This window comes from Cinclus cinclus, chromosome Z, assembly GCF_963662255.1.
Source record: "Cinclus cinclus chromosome Z, bCinCin1.1, whole genome shotgun sequence".
NCBI classification, from domain to species: Eukaryota; Metazoa; Chordata; class Aves; order Passeriformes; family Cinclidae; genus Cinclus; species Cinclus cinclus.
This window is the reverse complement of record NC_085084.1, coordinates 58,866,412-58,885,474: the sequence shown is the minus strand read 5'-3', so window position 1 is coordinate 58,885,474 and position 19,063 is coordinate 58,866,412. Positions and strand designations below refer to the sequence as shown.

At 38.5% G+C, this 19,063-nt stretch overlaps 1 protein-coding gene across 1 annotated transcript in view; it reads left to right on the top strand.

Annotated features, from left to right (window-relative positions):
• Positions 1-19,063, top strand: part of DOCK8 (dedicator of cytokinesis 8) — an 86,395-nt gene that overhangs the window by 49,748 nt on the left and 17,584 nt on the right. The window contains exons 22-35 of the mRNA XM_062513722.1: positions 877-1,049; positions 2,677-2,772; positions 3,692-3,787; positions 4,567-4,716; positions 6,115-6,228; positions 7,121-7,276; positions 9,948-10,087; positions 10,678-10,847; positions 12,132-12,274; positions 13,017-13,199; positions 13,830-13,965; positions 14,565-14,652; positions 16,339-16,435; positions 17,145-17,279. Of these exons, the coding sequence (XP_062369706.1) occupies positions 877-1,049; positions 2,677-2,772; positions 3,692-3,787; positions 4,567-4,716; positions 6,115-6,228; positions 7,121-7,276; positions 9,948-10,087; positions 10,678-10,847; positions 12,132-12,274; positions 13,017-13,199; positions 13,830-13,965; positions 14,565-14,652; positions 16,339-16,435; positions 17,145-17,279 (1,877 nt within the window). The remainder of the gene's footprint in view (positions 1-876; positions 1,050-2,676; positions 2,773-3,691; positions 3,788-4,566; positions 4,717-6,114; positions 6,229-7,120; positions 7,277-9,947; positions 10,088-10,677; positions 10,848-12,131; positions 12,275-13,016; positions 13,200-13,829; positions 13,966-14,564; positions 14,653-16,338; positions 16,436-17,144; positions 17,280-19,063) is intronic.

Genomic DNA, 19,063 nt, shown 5'->3' with positions numbered 1-19,063 from the left:
TTTTCTCTGTGTGTGAGTGAATGCTGGTACATGTTGGCAAGAGAGGTTGCCCAAGACTGTCACCTTGAAGATAGTAGAAAGCTGCCTAGTTGTAGTCCCAGGTAGCTGACTCAAGGATATCCTACTTGAGCAGGGGGGATGGACTAGATGGCCTTCACTGAGCCATTCCAACTCAAGCATTCTGTTATACTGTTGCAATCATTATCCTAAAGCCTATAGGATTAATTTAATTGATTGATGTATGTTAAATGACTTACCACAAGCAGCTGTGCTGTGGGAGCTAAAGATATGTAGGCCTTTTTCTCCTTTGCATATTAATTTAGATGCACCTTGATGGTCATTTCGACTGATGTTGGTATATGCTAAAATCTGTGAACTCACATACACTTGGGAATTCTTTGGCTTGGAAAAATAAGGTCTGTGGTGAAACTGAAAACTAGATATCGTTTAGTGAAATTCTTGATTGCAGTGCTCCCTGCCTCCTTGGATACTTCAAACATGGTATTAAATCATATGTTGAAGGTGGTGTTTTGTGATCAGGCCTGTGAATATTGTCTTAACCTACAGCAAGTTAAAAAGAGCTGACAGCAAGAAAGAACCATTGTAATAGTGCTGCTACTTAGTTAGTCCTATTAAGCTTTTGGTACTACTTCTGCAGTGAGCTTCCCAGTGAGCTGTTGATGGGGGTAATATTTGTAACTTTTCATTCAGTGCCTGTCTAGATTGTTAATGAATCAGTTTGTAGTGGGTTTTTTAGGAGCTTTATTCTTTTCAAAATGCTGATGTTACAACATCACTGAGCAAAACTGACTTGAACCTCATTTATTTCTCATGTCTATGTCCTATAGTCTTAATTCAAACTTCTTGCTGTGGCAGGTGGAGGCAGCAGTGCCATTCCAACAGAATCTCGTTACTACACCTTTGGACGCACTTCTGCAATGTCTGTTGGAAATAAACTCCTGCAGAGCCGAGTGATAAGCTGCAGCAATCCTGACATCACTGTTACACAAGCTACTGATGAGGAGGTCAAAAGCATCATGTCATCCAAGGTAAGAGAACTAAGTCAAATATCTGAAGAATGGTATGGCTCAAAACCTAATAATCTAGATTTTGTCTTTGAGGGTTGGATTTGCTCCTTGTAAATGCCCTGTATTTGCTGATTTGGCATAGATACATGCTAAATCCCACTCCTAAATTCTGATGTTTCTTACCAATGGAGAGCAGGAGGTGAGAACTCTATCTCTTATCTGTCGCTTAGACACTCTGCAGAAGCACTTGCTTTTTTTTCATGTGCCTCACTTACCTGTTGTTCCAGATATTTAAGTTCTGTTCATATCTGGTGATCTGGTCTGGTCCAAGTCATAGAGTCAGTGCAGTCACAGATCATTCTTCCTTTTTTTGTTGCTAATTAGCTTCCTATTAAAAAAAGAAAAGTCAATTATATTACAACCCCATGAAAGCAGCCACATAGCTTTATATCAGCTACTGTGCTGAAGTCATGTGCATAATTTGCACATGGGTCTTTCCAAATACTTCATTCAACCACACAGTGAAGTACAAGCTTCCTCTGCATTCTCATCCACTGCTACATACACCACCAATGGCTTGCAGAAAGGTCAATAACATCCAAGAGGAAGGATTTTGCTTCCCTGATTGGCACCAGGTGCTTGCTGATCTACAGTGTCCCAGCCCATCTCAGAGCTAGGATTGTTGTGCACAGCTCTCTGGGGAAACTAAAACCTGGAGTTTGCTACTCAGCTGGAATGAAAAGCTGGAGCTTTTTCCTCTGGCATAAGCAGGATTTTTTTCCCCTGTGCTGCTAGTTGCAGCTCTGGTAGAGCTCTACAGCAGTACATCTGATGAGGTCTGAACTGTACTCCACCTCGCTTTTCTTTTGAGTGTTATATATGTTAAATATTGATTCTCAAGTAGGTTATTTTCAGAAATATTTTGAAGTACTTTCTCTATGAAATGAGCATGTGCCTCTCCATCTAAAATGAATAGGTGCTGGTCTTCAACTAATTAAATCAGAACTAATAAGCTACATAGGCTTTGATGATTTATTTGATTTCATATAGGCATATATATCCATCCATAGCAATTTTTAATAATGCTGATTTGAATTTTATGACTTTTACTCTAATGTACTATGTCCTAGGGGAAAAGGAAAACCGAACCAGAGCCCAAGGCATTTTTCAAATTAATACAAAATTAAAATATTTGATATTGCAGCTTCATCACATCGGTAAATGCAGCAATTTACAACTGGTTACTGCCGTTTCACTGCCTCTTTAATTGGCATAACTTTTAATGGAAGGAAGACTTCAAGAGGCTAATTATTTTCGCTGTAGAGCCTAAAACTTACACCTCAAAGCTTACACCTTTTAAAGGGCGAATGGTTATCCTGCAAAGTACAACTGCAATGCTGCCATTGGGCACGCGATGGCAGTGCTGGCATTTGTACCCTGCTGCTGCCGCTGTCGGGTGGTCTTCGGCCTTAAGTGGGAAGGGGGGTGGGAAGAAGGAAAGAGCATAACTGTTTAGATGAATGTCTGTGTGTACCTTAAAAAAAAAACCAAACAAACAAACGCCCCACTGAGGGTGATTTCTTCTCTGTTAATTAAATTAAGTTACTTATGAATTTACTATCGTATTTCTTCTACCTGTGTCCCCCAGCCTATGGATCACAGCTCCAGTCGGATGTCTTACTACGCTGAAGGAACAAATGACATGCCAGGCCTTTGTGCAAGCACAAGACCATCCAATAAAAAGGTAGGCTATGGTTATAAGGAGCTCCTTACAGAACCTGGAGTGTCCTGAGGTAGAGCTGGCAATTAGAGCTTCTAAGTGTGGAGAGGGAAGCAATAGAACAAAATATCAACCAGTTTTATCAAAGGAATTAGTGATGAGATATTGAATCAATGGGTAAACATTACTCAAACTTTTTTGATTCTGCTCCAGAGTTTTTAGATTCTTTATCCAGATTTAGACAAGTAGCAGCCTGTCTGGATCTTCCCTTTGCTCTCTTTCTCGAGGTCTTAGAGCCTCAGTTGTTTTCCACTGCTATTTACCCTTAGATACATGTCTTTACATGTTACAGTAAACTCCATTCAGAAATATTTGCCTCCTCTTTCTTCTGTCCCTTTCTTTGTCCCTTTTTGTAGCTTTAGAACCAAGCTTTTTGTAGTCCAGATTTGAATTTCCTAAAAGTTAAGAAAATTGGGATTGTGTATCTTGTGTTCAGATCTCACTGTAAAAAGTGTTGTCTCCAACTACAAATGTCAGTACAAGGTCTGCTGTCATTATTGCTCTGTCCTTCTCTTCCACTACAGAGTCAATCTTATTTCTACCTTATCTCAGAAAAACATGGATATGCTAAACACTTAGCAGGTAGTGAGAAACATGACTGCTCCCTATCATGCATGCAGACACGACCTGAGAATGGTCCAAAGGCATTTCCCTCTTCAGTTATCTATGGTTCTGGATCCACAGAAAAATGAGTCTCAAAGTTTGTCACCAACAGCAGTCTTTAGATGTCATTTTGATCAAATCTGCCTTCTGATCTTACAAGGATGCCCACAGATCCCAATCCACCTGCTCACCCTCCAGTATGGAGAAGTTTCCTGTAGGGAAGATGTTGAAAATAAAAGATCAGTTGATTGGAAAGCCATTTTCTGTGTTTATTATGTAGCATTTCCATGAGGAACTGGCATTGCAGATGGTGGTCAGCACGGGCATGGTGAGAGAATCAGTCTTCAAGTATGCCTGGTTCTTCTTTGAGCTCCTGGTAAGACTCAACAGTGGTATTTTGCAATTAGATAATGGTGGCATATGGTAGGTGCTCCAGGCACAGATTCAGATGGGTGACAACCTTTTCAGTTATTCAGCCCTGTGTAAAGGAGAGGTCTCAAATAATGAAAATACAACTAAAGAATTCTTCATATTCACCTTCCTTTCTCACTGTGGCAGTGATGGCAAAGTTCTGCATGAACTACATGAGCAGTAGTCCACAGCTTGCAAAACCCTGATGGACATTCAGACACCAAGCCCTTCCTTATCGGTGAATATCTGTTCCTGTCTTTTCCATTCTGTTAACAACATGGAGCAGTGACAAAGTTCCACAAACTCACAGTTCCACAGCAATGTGGTGATGCATGTCAGTGGAAAAAATATACTGATTTCCACTGTCAGCATGTAAGAAATGCAACATTAGGTCAAGAAATAGAATTCCACAAGTGTTACTTCTTCTCTCTCATCATGATGGGCAAAAGTTGCAAACAGCAGCGTTTCAGAACTGCAGATACAAGGGTTTGGGAGAGGGTGATTCTGAATTCAGGTACTGCGAGTAGCCAACTGCATGAATATGAACAGGAATCCATGTCTGTATTTGAGTCTTAGACGCTTTGTTGTCATTGCCATGTAGGATTTATCACAACTACTCTGAGAAAATAAGTGATGAAAATGAGGGAAAAAGAAGTAGGAAATCTTTCTCTTACAAACAAACTTAAAGCAGTACTTTACCTCCAGTCTAGACCTTTTTTTAGTATTCTTTTTTCTGCTTTGCAGATAAAGAGTATGGCTCAGTATGTTCACAACACAGAGAAGCAAGATAACCCACGAAGAAGCCGGTTCTCTGATCGTTTCAAAGATGATATTACTACTATAGTTAGTGTGATTACTTCAGAGATTGCTGCCCTTGTAGTCAAACCACCCAAGGTAAGTGGATGAAATAAGCACTATGGATCCTTGCTTCTCATCTTGTGTTACACTGAGCTTATTTCAATATCAGCAGTGTTGCTAGAATTAGGACAATAGTCTCACATGGACCTTAAACGAGAGCTGTGGCAGTGAAAAGGACAGCCTTGCACTCTCTTTGCAGACTGCTTTTTTTTCACTGTGGCTGCAGTGTGCAAGAAGAGAATTCCCTTTCCTATTAATAGGAAAGAATGGACACACATTTTCAGTTCTAGTAATGGTTTATGCCATGTTAGCCAGCACATCAGACTACAGTCCCAGCAGGACTTCTTCCTTTTATTCCCCTTTGCACTTACCCTCTATTCTACTGCATTGTGTTTCATTCTTCATTTGACTTCTCTGTGGCAGTGGAATATGCCATAGGAAGGCAGTGCTCCTCGTGAGTATTGCAAAAGCCAGCCCCAAGTCATCTAACCCTTGATCTCTTTAAAGAGGCACTGGCCACTTGAAGATTGAAGACAAGAAATAAGCATTAAGTCCCATGAAATTCTTTCTACTTTTGATACCTAAAGAAATATATTCCTGAACAGTAACAAAAAGCTTGAAAAGTGAAAAAGTGAATTGTAGCCACCCTGAGGTGCTGCACACCTGTTCTCACTAGTCAGAGGTGCCAGTACAGACAATATTTTTTCTCTGTCATCTCCTCTGTCAGTTTTGAGCATTAAATGTGTGCAGATCCCTCAGGCATCTTCATTGATACCTCTTGGTGAACTACATAGGCTGCTGAGAGTTAATGATTTACATTGTTATGTTTGAAGTAACTGTAGCCTCATTTTAGAGGGTACATGAAGTTCTTTTTGATTCTTACTTGGGGATGTATGTCTGTGGTAATCAGACCAATTCCAAGCATAGAAGAACTTAGCTGCTGGATGGCGAACCCCACAGATTTATCTTACCAGTATTTTGTCACTATCAGTTTTACACTTAAAATTTCTAAACAAAATGCTTGGCATTCCATCAGCAAAGCCAGTGCAGGTTTTTCTTAATATTTTATGTGTTTTAAGTTCCTAAACCAGCATTCTCTGATGTTCAATAGGCAAAAAAGTCACATGCAGTACTGCAGCCAATAGGCAATTCAGAACAGGTCTCAAATTCCATTTCATTATTGTCGGCCCAAAGGGGGGCACAAATGAACTGTTCATTCATCCCTTGACATTTCTCTGTGAAACAGTTGAAATAATTTACAGACATGATTCTGTGCAATTTCAACAAGGTCATGTGAACTGGAGTTCTGAAACAATCTTGTCCTGTATTTTCCCTGAGATGGTTCTGGGAGCTGACCCCTGCACTATTTTTCATGATTTTTAAAAAGTCTCCCACTTCTGTGTAAGCATAACTGGTGTTTTTTCATTTTTTAAGGAAAGTGAACAAGCAGAAAAAATTAATATCAGCCTGGCATTTTTCTTATATGATCTTCTTTCTTTAATGGATCGAGGATTTGTGTTTAATCTCATCAAACATTACTGTAATCAGGTAGGCACCATGCATGATTGAGATCATATTTGGCTTATGTGTTTTGTTCTGTTTGATTAGTTTATCCATCAAGATCCTTTGAGTTGTGTTAGAGCACTGGGTAAATTTCCTATTTCCTATTGCATATGCAATGATTTTAAAACCTCTTTTGATTTGCGATCTGCAAGAAAAAAATTGAGTGGAGGTAAAGACTCTTTTAGAAATGTCATAGCTTGCACTGCTGCAAAACATCCATGAACCACTTTTTTCCCCTTACTTTTTTACTTCCCTTAGCACTAGAGTCTGCAGATATTACAGATCAACTTTCTGACTCCTGCTGAGTGCTGTGAGGACAGTATTTAGATTTTGGGGAGTCACTCAAAATATTACATCTGTCTTCTTGCTTTACAAGTATTTGAAAATTAAAAATAGGGAGTATTTTATTTCTGTTTTGTGACCTGTATGTGTGAAGGTCTGTCAGGTATCTCCACAAATTCCTTCTCCGATGTCATTGTTGATAAGAAGGGAAATTATGAGACCACTGGTGAGAACACTGTGCTGTGTTGCTTAGTAGGATGTTTTATGGGTTTGCCACAGACTCAGAGTAGTTCAGTTTGGTTTTCATTTTTTCTGCAAAAGACAAAAATATTGTGTATCTTTGTTTTGGGAGAAAAGAAGAAAGAAATAATTTGTTATCTCTTGGGAAGTTGATAAGTCAGCTGGGGAACAGGGAGAGAGACACCTTCACTGTCAAACAACGAGCAGCTAATGTATGGAAATTAGGTATGGTGAACACTTTGATGCATGCAGGGCTATGTGTCTATGTCCTTTTCAAGGAGCAGGATATTTCACTACATGGTAATTTAAATAATACTAGTCCATCACTTGACACTTTTTTGTTTGTTTTTCCTAGCTTTCATACAAGCTGAATTCACTCTCCACCCTGATTTCCATGAGACTTGAATTCCTGAGAATTCTCTGCAGCCATGAGCATTACCTCAATCTGAACCTCTTCTTCATGACATCCGCATCTGCTCCAGCATCTCCCTCTCCCTCCTTGTCCTCCCAGGTGGTTGTCCATTAGATTGGTATTGCATGAACATCACATGAAACACATGTAGAAAATTACTTATATTGCTCTATATTCAAATAGTTAAGTTAGAATCAGCTGCTGTTGGATCAGGGAGAAAAATTTCTCACTTGAGAAAAAGGGACAGAATTAAAAAGGCTACAGGAGTGCTACTGCAGAACTGCATCTACAGTAGTTAAAGTTGAATGTGACACAGACATGTGCTCCCCTGGAAACATGCACACAGAAAATGACTGTTGAGGTAGACACACAAGGTCTAAAAGGAACACAGTTCTGAAGACCGGTTTACAGGTGCACCCTTATCCCATCCACACACAACCGAAAATAGTTATTTCAATATCTGCTTTGCAGAATTAAGGCATGCAGCAGTGCACGCTTTCTGTGTGTTTGCCTTCTAACGGAACTTCTTACTTCCCAGGTGGAAGTAGATGGTAGCACTATCTAAGTTATTGACTGACACACTGCAATTTTCAATATCCTGGAATAGTGAATATTTGTTGAGCCTTCATGTTGCTTAAAATAGGATTATCCTGCTTTCTTTTTCCAATAGAAGTGCTCTTCTGGGTTTCTCCCTACCACCATAGTACAGATCATGCTATATCTTTGTCCATGATTTCTCTGTGGTTTTTTGAAGAGTGTTCTCATTTTTATTTGAACTTTATGATTTTCTGTGTGGAAACACTCAAGTATCCTGAGTAGACCATATGATCTTCATCGTATCTCATTTCTGCAGAAATTTTTCCATGCTTGGTCTGATACTGACACTATGCTCTAGACATCCTTAATGTCAGGACCTCCCATGATCTTCCTGATCACAGAGTTCACAAATGCATCAAAAAAAGAAATTGTTGATTGTCATGGGACATGCTGTTTTGCCAGTCTTGCTCTCCTCCTCTACATTCTATGCAGATGGTTTTCTACAGTGGGGCAAACCCCCTGCTGGAGGCTGCTCACATATCTGCTTTTCCCCTCAGTGATCTTGCAGAGGTCAGGACTGGGCTGAAACTTTTCAGTGCAATGCTCCATAATTGCCACAGTGCTTGGAGTCAAGGAGATGGAATTGAAACTAAAATGATGGGAGGTGCAAAAACAGTCTGAGTAATGAAGTAGTTCAAATTCATGGTTTCTTTTTTGAGTGTCATTGCCAAAGAATTGGTTGGATGCTAAGATGTGCTACATATCATACCTTAATAAGGGTTGTCACAGGTTTGTAATAGTAAATAATATTTTCTTGAAATTTTCCCTGGTCCTTAAAGCAAAGCATCGAAGTCTTAGAGTCAGGTGTCACAATGGATTTGGTTAATACTAAACCTGGATGTGAAAGAGCTAGAAACATGACTCTTCTACTTATGGGTATAAAAAATATCAACATAGCTCTTGTGACTAGTTCTATCAAGTCAGAGCTTGGCTAACTCCAGTTTAATTAATCTTTCCTTCAAACAACACCATCAACTCTTTTCTCCTTTAGGAGTAACCTACAGTGTTCAACCTGTGCAAATCAATAAGGCTTGTGTGGCCCTTGCATGGCTTAATGCACTAGCTGACTGCCCTTGCAGTATTTTTGATCTGTCTGCAGGAGTGCTGCCCAGCTTGAGTTAGACTTGCAGTAGAAATATGGTCTTGTGAATAAATCTTTTGAAATTTTTTGAGAGAAGCCAAATTCACTTGACTGGGTGCTCTAGACTTGACATTATTTTGCACAAACATAGCCAATGCTTGTTTGTTTGACGTTGGATGGGAGTACATGGCTTCAAAATACAAGGCTGCTAAGTGACATGGAGTTCATTAGACCAGATAGGAAGACAGCTGCTACAGTACTGATACTTCATGTGTTTGGGTTCTGGGACTATTCCCAGGTGATCTACAGAAATATTGGAAGGAATACTGAAGAATATAAATTAAAAGCAAAATCTGGACTCATAAAACCCAGTGGCTGCAGTGGGGAGTAGAGTCTAAAACTTATGCTCACCTGAGAAAAGAACAAAAACATTTCAGGTGACCTGTGGCACACACCTATGATTGGAGAAGCTAAGAAGTTCACAGCACATATATAACAACAACTTTCCATTCCTGGGCTGGCTGTATATCAGTCACAGCTGTAAGTTAGAGCAGTTTGAAGACTGGTCTACATTATGCCAGCTGGCTGCAAGCTCAGCCAAGGATTTCCAAGGCAAAAGGAAACACTGTTCACATGTCTTTCCTGACCTTACTTCCATGCTAGACATAGTGGAGGCTGAAGAAAGCACAGTGAACTGCTTCTGACACCAAAGTCCCTCTTGATGTAGAGACTGTTTCTTGCTTTGTGATAGCTAGTGGCCGCTATGCAACAATAAGAACAAGAATGGAGAAAATTCTGACTTTGCCTCCTGTCCAAACTAATGAATACAGGGTAGGAATTTTACATGTCAAAAAGTGTAAAATTAGTTGCTCACACAGAATGGAAAGGATGAGATTGCATCCTAGCAAGCAATTCACTTGAAATCACACACAGATTTTTATTTCGCACACAGATGACTTCCTCCAAAATGTCCAACCTTCCGTTCAAAGTCTGTGGTTTTCCTGTGTTAGCTACATTGACTATGACTGTGATCTCTTTCAGAAACACTGGTTTTAGTGATAGTTTTTTAACACCACTAACATATTTCTGCAGAACTCTAGCTCCTGCTCTAGTTTCCAGGACCAGAAAATCACTGGCATGTTTGACCTCTCAGCAGAATACCGTCAGCAGCACTTCCTGACTGGTTTACTTTTCACTGAATTGGCAGCAGCACTGGACGCAGACAGCGAGGGGTGCGTATCCTAATTTGCAGATTTTAGAATGGGATCAGGTCACACTGTGTACTCTTGGCAAGGCCATAGTTTGACTCCAAGATAGTCCGCCTTCCTCTACACTTTTCTGTGAGTCACTCTGTAACATAGCAGTGACCCAGTCATGGCTTTATTTGCTGTATGTTCCTCAAATGAAAAAAAATACATATTTGTGGTGGTGGTATTGGCTGAATAAACAAATTGAGAACACAAAATTCCAGTGTATCTTCCCTCTAAAACAATTCCATCTTTGTCTGAACTTAAGTGTAAACAAAATTTAGCTAAACTTTGACCAGAGTTTGATGCTTTTCCTTAAGCATCTCTTTATCACAATGAATTTTTATTGGAAGTTTGAAAGACTTGGGTGCTCTTTGATTGTGGTAAAGTGGCTTGGAGGTTTAAGATACCTATCATTTGCAAGAAACATTAATCTCTGCTCAGAGAGATTATCTAGTGCATATTGGTGCTTATTACTTGTTTTTCACCTCCTTTCTGTTTATTAAGTCTTTGATTTATAAGTGATTTGTGCGTGGTCCATGAATGGAACTCATGGATGGTTTCTGTGTTAACAGGATTAGCAAGGTGCAAAGAAAAGCTGTCAATGCTATCCTTAGCCTGCTGAGTTCCCATGACCTAGACCCACGTTGCTCCAAAAAGGAGGTGAAGATTAAAATTGCAGCTCTTTACCTCCCTTTGGTTGGTATCATTTTGGATTCACTACCACAACTCCATGATTTTACAAGTAAGACCTTTTGCCTTTGAATTTTTCAGCTTCTAAGAGGGATTTGTCTAAATAACTTATCAAACATAAGAGATTAATCTAGTAAGGTTGAATATTTCTATACGTAGAAGTAAACTGGATTTTTACAGGCAGGAGAAACTTCATTGTCCTCACTTTATGAGGTGGTGATAGACCAGATATCTATCTGTAAGTACTGCTGCATATCTCTTAGTGTAAGTTTCATGACCTTCCAAATAAAGCCTACAAGGTTGGCAAGAAATACTTAGCTCTAGACACACTTAACTACTTACCAGTAGTGAAAATACTGTAGTGATACTGACATCATGTTACACCACAATTATAGAAATTGGAGTGCATTCTCTTTTTCTATTGCTTTTTTACTGCTATAACCATGATACCAAAATTAATTAAAGGCATAAACTTTGAAGAGTGTATTTTTGTCACTGGTTCTGAAAATATTTCATATTTAAATGTCTTAACAAAAAACTTAATAATATGTAAATGGTATTTATTGCTTTGAATTGAGTCAGGTGAAAGCATTTACTATCCATTGACTAATTAGATCCCACACCATTCTTTTAGTCTAAGTATTATCCTTATACCACAGATGAAAAGAATTATGAAGAAACCCAGGTGTGCCAATATGCCTAGGTTTTAGAGTATTTTCCTTTGAGAATCTGTCACAAGAGGCTGTGATCCCATTCCGAACACATGGGGTCCAGCTGACCACTCACTTCTCCAAAAAACAAAGCTTGCAAAACACAAAATGGATACTCAGAAACAGACAAGATTTTTACAAAACTTAGGTATAAATAACTTCATTTGCTGAAATAGCAGGGAATAGAAGCAGTTAGGTGCCTGAAATAAAACTTCTAGTCAGCAGGCAATACTGGTTCTGTCAGCTCTTAGCAGACTTGCATATTTGTTTAATATTACCAAATCCATGTCTAGTTTCTGTGCTTATCCTCTTGATTGACATTAACTAGAACTGGATGATTCCAAGTCTTACAAAGCACTGGCTTGGCTTTGAACTTCAGAGATAGTGGTTGCTACCAGCTTTTACGTATTTTATGTATTTGAATAATTTGGCAGTGTTTGCAGATAGCTGCAATTTCTCTTGCTAATTTTGTGCCTCTTTCACTGCTTGGTACATCAGCCAGACATAGGATGGAGGGATGGAGGTGCCAATTGTTTTGCTAGGTTACAGACCTATGGAAAACTGTGACATGTGAGCAGAGGCAACTGAATTGCTCCTCAAGTTCCAATGGGGTATTTCAAATTTAGTTTCAGATATCCGCAGTGGAAAGGGGCGCACAGGAAACCCAGAAGAAGAAGAGTCTTCAGGTGCAATCAATCAAAATGTGGCCCTTGCCATTGCAGGGAATCAATTCAGCATCAGGAACTCTGGAATACCTCTGGTGTCACTGGTATGTTCACTGCTCTGCCAATCTCCTTTCTTATATCTGTTTTTATATCTTCCTTTTTTTTTCTCCTTTTATCCTTTCCTGGCACAAATAGCTACAGTCATGAGAAAGGGCATTTTTGTTTCTTCCAACCCCTATGGATCGATCCCTCATAGTCCTTCTGATATCTTTTACGATTCTCTTCCAGTTATTTAATTGGTATTTTACCATACATTGTTCATTTTGTTCTCCCACATGCCTATTTCCATTTAAATACCAAACCTAGACTCATTTCCAGATCAACAAATGCCACTGTGGCAGCCCCACAGTTCCAGTCTTACCTGAATCCATGGATCTAGGACTCAGATGCTTGTTTTTCTTTATGGTCTTTCATCATACGTTCTTTTTTTATCTACTATGCAATTTGCCTGACACAACTGCATGGCAGGAGGGAAGCAAATAGTTGCAGAATCTTTTTCTACATTTTTAAAAGGAAATTATTTTACAAGCATGTAAAAACTTGTAGCAAACCAGTAGCCAGTAGCAAACTGGTGCTTCTCTCAGTCTTTCACTTGCATTCAACTGGTCCTTTCATTGATTACATTACAGTGAAAATGACAATAACTATCACCTGCAAGAGGTCAAATTTACTGAAGTCCAGTCCTGAGATTTGATTCCAAAGAAATTTTAAACAAGATTACTTCACCCAAATGCCCTTCATCTACTTTTTCATCTTTCAATCAACATTTACTTTATGTATTCCTAGCCCTACAGACAGAGTGCCACATTAGGTCCTGATACTACTCGCAATTTTTTGATCTGTTTCCTCTGGATCATGAAAAATGCTGATCAGAACCTAATACAGAAGTGGATTGCAGACCTTCCATCCATGCAGCTGAACAGGATTTTAGACCTCCTCTTCATTTGTGTTTCATGCTTTGAGTATAAGGTAAGTGAAACAAGGTTTGTTGTCCTGGTTTGGATCAATTTTTTTCCTTAAATTCCAGCTGTCCAGGGAAAAACTGTTATTGACAGTGGTTTGTGGATGGTTAAATTAGCACTTATCTAATTTAGACAAACTAGTTCAGATAAAATAACTGACAATAGCCTTCAAGCAAAATGCCGCCAAAACTTTTGAGAAAGTCCTGTGAAGGTGTCCTAAGTTGTTTAATTATTTTCTTTTGCCTGGGTATTTGAGGGCTGTTTTTGGTGGGAATTATACTGACAGTTCCTGTAAGTACTGGACAAGACACTAAGAATGACTCTTCATTTAAGAGCTGGGACTTGATGTCAGTGCTCTTCTCTCTCAGAGGGTCAGTCTGAAATGAGACAAGTAACCTTCTCTCTGAACTTAAATTTCTTTCTCTGTAGTACTGAACTACATCTTTCTTTCTATTAGCAGTATATATTGTATCTCTTTCCTCATTTGCAAATCTATTAGACTTTATTAATCTATCATATTCCCTGCTTTCTGTCCCCTCCAGAGGTTTCTTCTGTTGTATTTCATTCTGAAGATGTAACTTGGCCTTATGTTCAAAAATTGAGGCATTGGTATTGATTGCTTTGACTTTACTTTCAGGGCAAGCAAAGCTCAGATAAAGTTAGCACCCAAGCACTCCAGAAGTCACGAGATGTGAAAGCTCGATTAGAAGAGGCTTTACTGAGAGGAGAAGGAGCTAGAGGAGAAATGATGAAGCGCTGCAGAATACCAGCTGGTACTTCAAACCTTTGTCCCCCCAAGCCTTTTGAGAGGACCTCAAGTGGCTGTAGACATAAATGAGTTTGTTTGTCCATTCATCCTTGTCCATTTCACCCCCTTTTCACCCACAGTCTATTCCTTTTCAGACAATTATTGGTTTTGCAAGGATAAAAATATCACTAGGTTACAATTATCCAAGGTGTAGCTCGGACTGAGCTCTTCTTGTGAAGAATATGAAGCCAAGAAAGAAATTTCAAGATGTTCTGAAAAGTTATGCTAGTGTCTAATCAATAGCCAAGAAATGGTATCAAAACTATCATAAATGGTATATAAACTAAAACCAAATTGTTCATAGCAGAAAAGGTTGCTTCATTTAATAAATGGAAAATGTGTGGGTTGTTTTTTGTAGGTTTCTGTACAGATTGACAAGTTAATGTTCTAAAATCCTAGGTAAAAGAAATTGTTGAGTCTTTTTACTAGAGCCCTGAACCTCTAGGTTGAATGGTTTTAGTTCTGACAGACTGCTACAAAAATATATTTCCTCCTTTTGGTGAGCTATCAGACTTCAGTTGTCCCCTTTTGTTCTAATCTCTTGGACATATGTTGCACTCTTAGGGAATGACAGATCAGCAGGGGTAAATGAAAATTTGCGCTGGAGAAAGGAGCAGACACAGTGGCGGCAGGCAAATGAGAGACAAGATAAGTAAGTAATTTAATTAATGCATATTGCTTTTATTAGATCCAGGTTGCTTGGGCTTTTTGTTTTGTTCTTGCTCCTAGGATGTTTTATTACAAAATCAGTAGTTTCAAGCCTTTCTCTCTTTTGTCAAAGAGAAAGAAAATTTTTACGTAGTAGAAATATCCAATTGTTGCTATGACACAACAAAGAGGTCACAAATACTAGAAGAAAAATTCAAAATAGCTATCTACCCATTTTTTCCTTCTTATTTACAGTGTAGCAAACATTAGTTTGTGATAGAGTCATATCAAATACACCACAGAAGCTTGCTACATTTATTTTGGTTCCTCAGTGTATACAGTGCTGTGATATATATTTTATCCAGCAAAGCTAGGTTTGACATGCTGTGTTAATATAGAGAAGCTCTGTTAGCAGGAGGAAAGATAATGCTTTGAGGTTGTAGTAGCTGTTCTAAGATATGTGTCATGCTTTAGAAGATCCAGTCAGCATGGTTAATGTATCTTTGTACATTACTTCAGTGATTGCTGGAAATGGTCCAAACACCTGTAAAGTTCAATAAATTTATTCAGTTCTTACTCTTACTGGGATTTCTGCCCTTATTATAGCACTAAGGTTTTGACAGTCCATTCCAGTTTTTGTTGCTTTGAGTCATTGTAGTTAATAACCATATAACTTCCCTGATTTCCTTTCTTAGCCCTCCTCAGAATTATCTGTTTGTACACTAAAGGATAACTCTTTGCTGCTTAGGTTTTATTTTTGGGTAAATGAATATAGCAAAGCAGCTACACATTTTGAAGCCACTCAGAAGTGTGATTGTAAGGCTGTTGTTCCAGCCACAGAAATGCACCTTAGGAACTTTGGCCAAAGTCACAGTGGATCTTTAATCTCAAGCTCTACAGAGCAACCTCTAGCCAGGCAATAGCACCTTTTTGAGCAACTTAAGAAAAATAAAAATGCCTGTTTGCATTTCTGGCATAGAAGGGATGTGTAAAAATGCAGTTTTGTTAGTAGCTGCTCCTATGCTTATTCACCTGCAGAGGAACAGTGCTCCAGACCTTGTCTTTAAGTCTCAGCTAAGAATGTGTCATGTGTTACCTTACCGCTATCTCCTGTCTTTTATCAATATTTCAGTTCTCTCTTAAGTAGCCTGGGACACTGCTGTATGGACCTGCTCTCTTTAGTTGTCAACAGTCCCAGGAATCAACATTTTAAATTTCCTACATTAAACAATGCTTCTATGGCATTAGGGAAATTTCCACTTTGGTCTAGTCTACTATTTTTTACCTTTTTTTAATGGAATTGCCAGATCAGTTATCCATTATTCCATTTTGGAGTTTTGTGTCCTGCTACAGGAAATGCATTCAGAAATTACAGCATAGTTTACTGAACAACTGAACATGATATTAAGTAGTCATTATGCAGATGATTATTAAGGAAGAAAAGCATCTGTCCAAACTGTCTAGAGGCCTAGTTTTCAAAAGTCCCTTTTGTGACTGCTCTTCTACAATAGCAGCTTTCCTAATTTCACTCCACAGTTTTTAAGAAACACTTCTGAATACTATTGTCATTGTTTGCTCTTATGGCATCATTCAGAATAGTCTGCATTTGTATTCGGGCATTATTTAAACAGCAGGTCATCTAACTCTTGGGATACCCTCTGCTTGCTTTAATTAGAGCTCCTTTTTGCAGGACAAAAGCTGAGCTAGACCAAGAAGCTCTGATCAGTGGAAACCTAGCAACTGAAGCTAACTTGATCATTCTTGACATGCAAGAGAACATAATTCAGGTGAGAAATAGTAGAGGTGGCTTAGTACCAATCCCCGCTTCCTCAGAAGCCACTGGGAGCAAGATTAATTTTTACTTTTGTTTCTTAGACAGTGCAAAATATTTTGAGATCTTCTGTAAAGATCTTGTATATACTTGAATAGAAAAAAAATCATAGGTAAGGAGGAGAAAATTTCATGCTTGAAAACCATGTTAGTAGAAAATAATTTATCTGCTAGGCTTCTGTTGTACTGGACATTATTTTCACATGACATCACTTGTAGCACCTAGTCTCTCCACTCTTTTGGTTGTGGGTTTGATCAGAACATAGCAGAGTGTCTGTATTTAGCCTAGGTGCTCAGGATATCAAGGATGCAAGGGAAAGGATGATTCTTACCCACTGCAGGATCAGTTCCAAACCCAAAATATACATGAAGACATGGAAAGAACAGAAACAGAGCTTCAAAAATCCCTGCAGTATCTGGTTGAGCTTAAAAGTGCATTGAAGAGTCTTCAGAACTTGGAAAATGTTTGGGACATTTCCCCCTCTCTCTTCTTGGTCACTACAAAAGTGCTTTGTAATTTCTCTGAAGCAGATGTTAAAAATGAAGAAACTGCAAACTCTAAACTCCTGGATGTCTCATGGGCCAGAGAGCAGAGCTTCAATTCCTGTGTGCCAGTTCATTGCCAAATTACCTCATACAGTTATTGCTTTTCTCTTTCCTATATAGGCGAGCTTTGCAGCAGAATGCAGAGATAATCTCTTGGGAGGAGTTTTGAAGGTCCTGGTAAATTCTCTTGGCTATGATCAGAGCACCACTTACCTCACTCATTGCTTTGCCACACTCAGAGCACTCATTGCCAAGGTATGTTCTTGATATACTTTTGTTATCATTCTTCCAGTCAGATTAATAGAGCAGCATTTCTAGGGCAGAGCTGTGTGCATTCACTCACCGCTTTTCTTTGACATTTATTAAATATATTTTGCGTATATAAATACAAATTACTATCTGTAGGGTTGTTACAGGATTTCTACATCTGGGATAATTAAATCTGAATAGTCTTATGGGTTTAGCAGTCTACTCTTAAACATACAATATTTACTAATAAAAAGGTAAGCAATTCCACACACTTTATTTCAAATATATTCTGATTTTAATTAGGAACCTTAATGCCAAAAACCACACAAGAATTCCATAAAGCCAAATTTAAAATATTATATTAGCAAGACTAGTTTCCAATCAGCTGGACATCAGAGGAATCAAAATTCATGAGACACTAAGAGCATCATTCTAGGTTTCTATTTCTAAGATGGGTTTCAAAATTCTAAGTAGATTCTAGGACATTGACAGTTTCCATCTTTGTTCTTCCTGAAAACAAAGCCAAATTCTCATCTCTCTTCCATTTCTGTATCACCCATAAAAAACTCTACATCAGAAAAAACAACAACAAAGGAAAAACAGACCTTAACAAAGCAAAAAATCCCCACAAACTTCAAAACATACATGAGGAGAGAAATTGACCCAAAGTTTTGGGTTTTTTTATAATAGAGGTCATAGTAAGTTTGGTGCTTGATAAGAACTCTAAAATCTTTTAAAAATTCATTCTCCTACAAAGAAAAGCATCTCCATTGAGGAAGAGTCCATGAAATGTTTATTTTCCCTAAACTATTCTAAAATATAAATAAGAAACAGGACACTCCAGTCCAGTTAGTGCCTGTCTGCTCTTAAATGCAGATTGGCTGACAAAGCCTAATTACAGGGTAGATATCTGAATAGTTATGAAACTAATAATTATGTTTTCATTTTACTTTATCTTTAAAAGCTGACTTCCAATTACAGTAATGAATTTTGTGAAGCAATTGTTATTCTCATTGAAATAGATCTTGTAGTTAAGCTGACTCGGTTCTGTGTTTCATTCAGCAATCGTTCCAATTATTTCCATTACACTGTAGGCATACAGATGTTATTTTCCAAACAGAAGTGATAAAACTGTGTGCCAGCAGGCTTGTAATATAAACAAGACACAAAACAGTGAGATAATGGACTGAAGAAAGGCTGAGAGCTGGCAAATGGGTCCGCAAATTGGAAACAATATCTTGTGCTCACCTACATACCTTTGAGTACTGTGTATGTACACATGGTGTATCTGTGCTGTCTCTGCTGAGAGTTTCTTTGGACAGACATCCTGCCCCCTGAGTATATTGCTTATTATATGCATTGGGAAGGCACTGTAAGAGAGGGTCTGGCATGAAAGCTTGGCAGTGGAAGTTTTGTGATACAACATAGGAGGAAGAACATGTTGGAAGCCTGGGGAAGGGTAAGGCGTTGGTGCAAAGAGCTAAAAATTGCTCTGTATACTTAAGGAAGTATATTTGCATGCTTCATCAATCATTATGTATTCTGAAAATAACAAATCTCCACACTTCTAAGAATTTTGCAATATTTGATGTTTTCAAAAACTCCTGGAGCCATCATACTCCGAGTTTATTCTATCTCTTTCTTTTTTATCAAAACACAAGCCCTTCTTTCCTGTAGAAAGTCTTAAAAATTGAATCTACAGCATTACAGGAATCAGAAGTCTGAATAAAAATAAATATACAATGTAGTTTTTGAAAGCTTTAGACTTTTTCTGAATACTGTATGTTCAG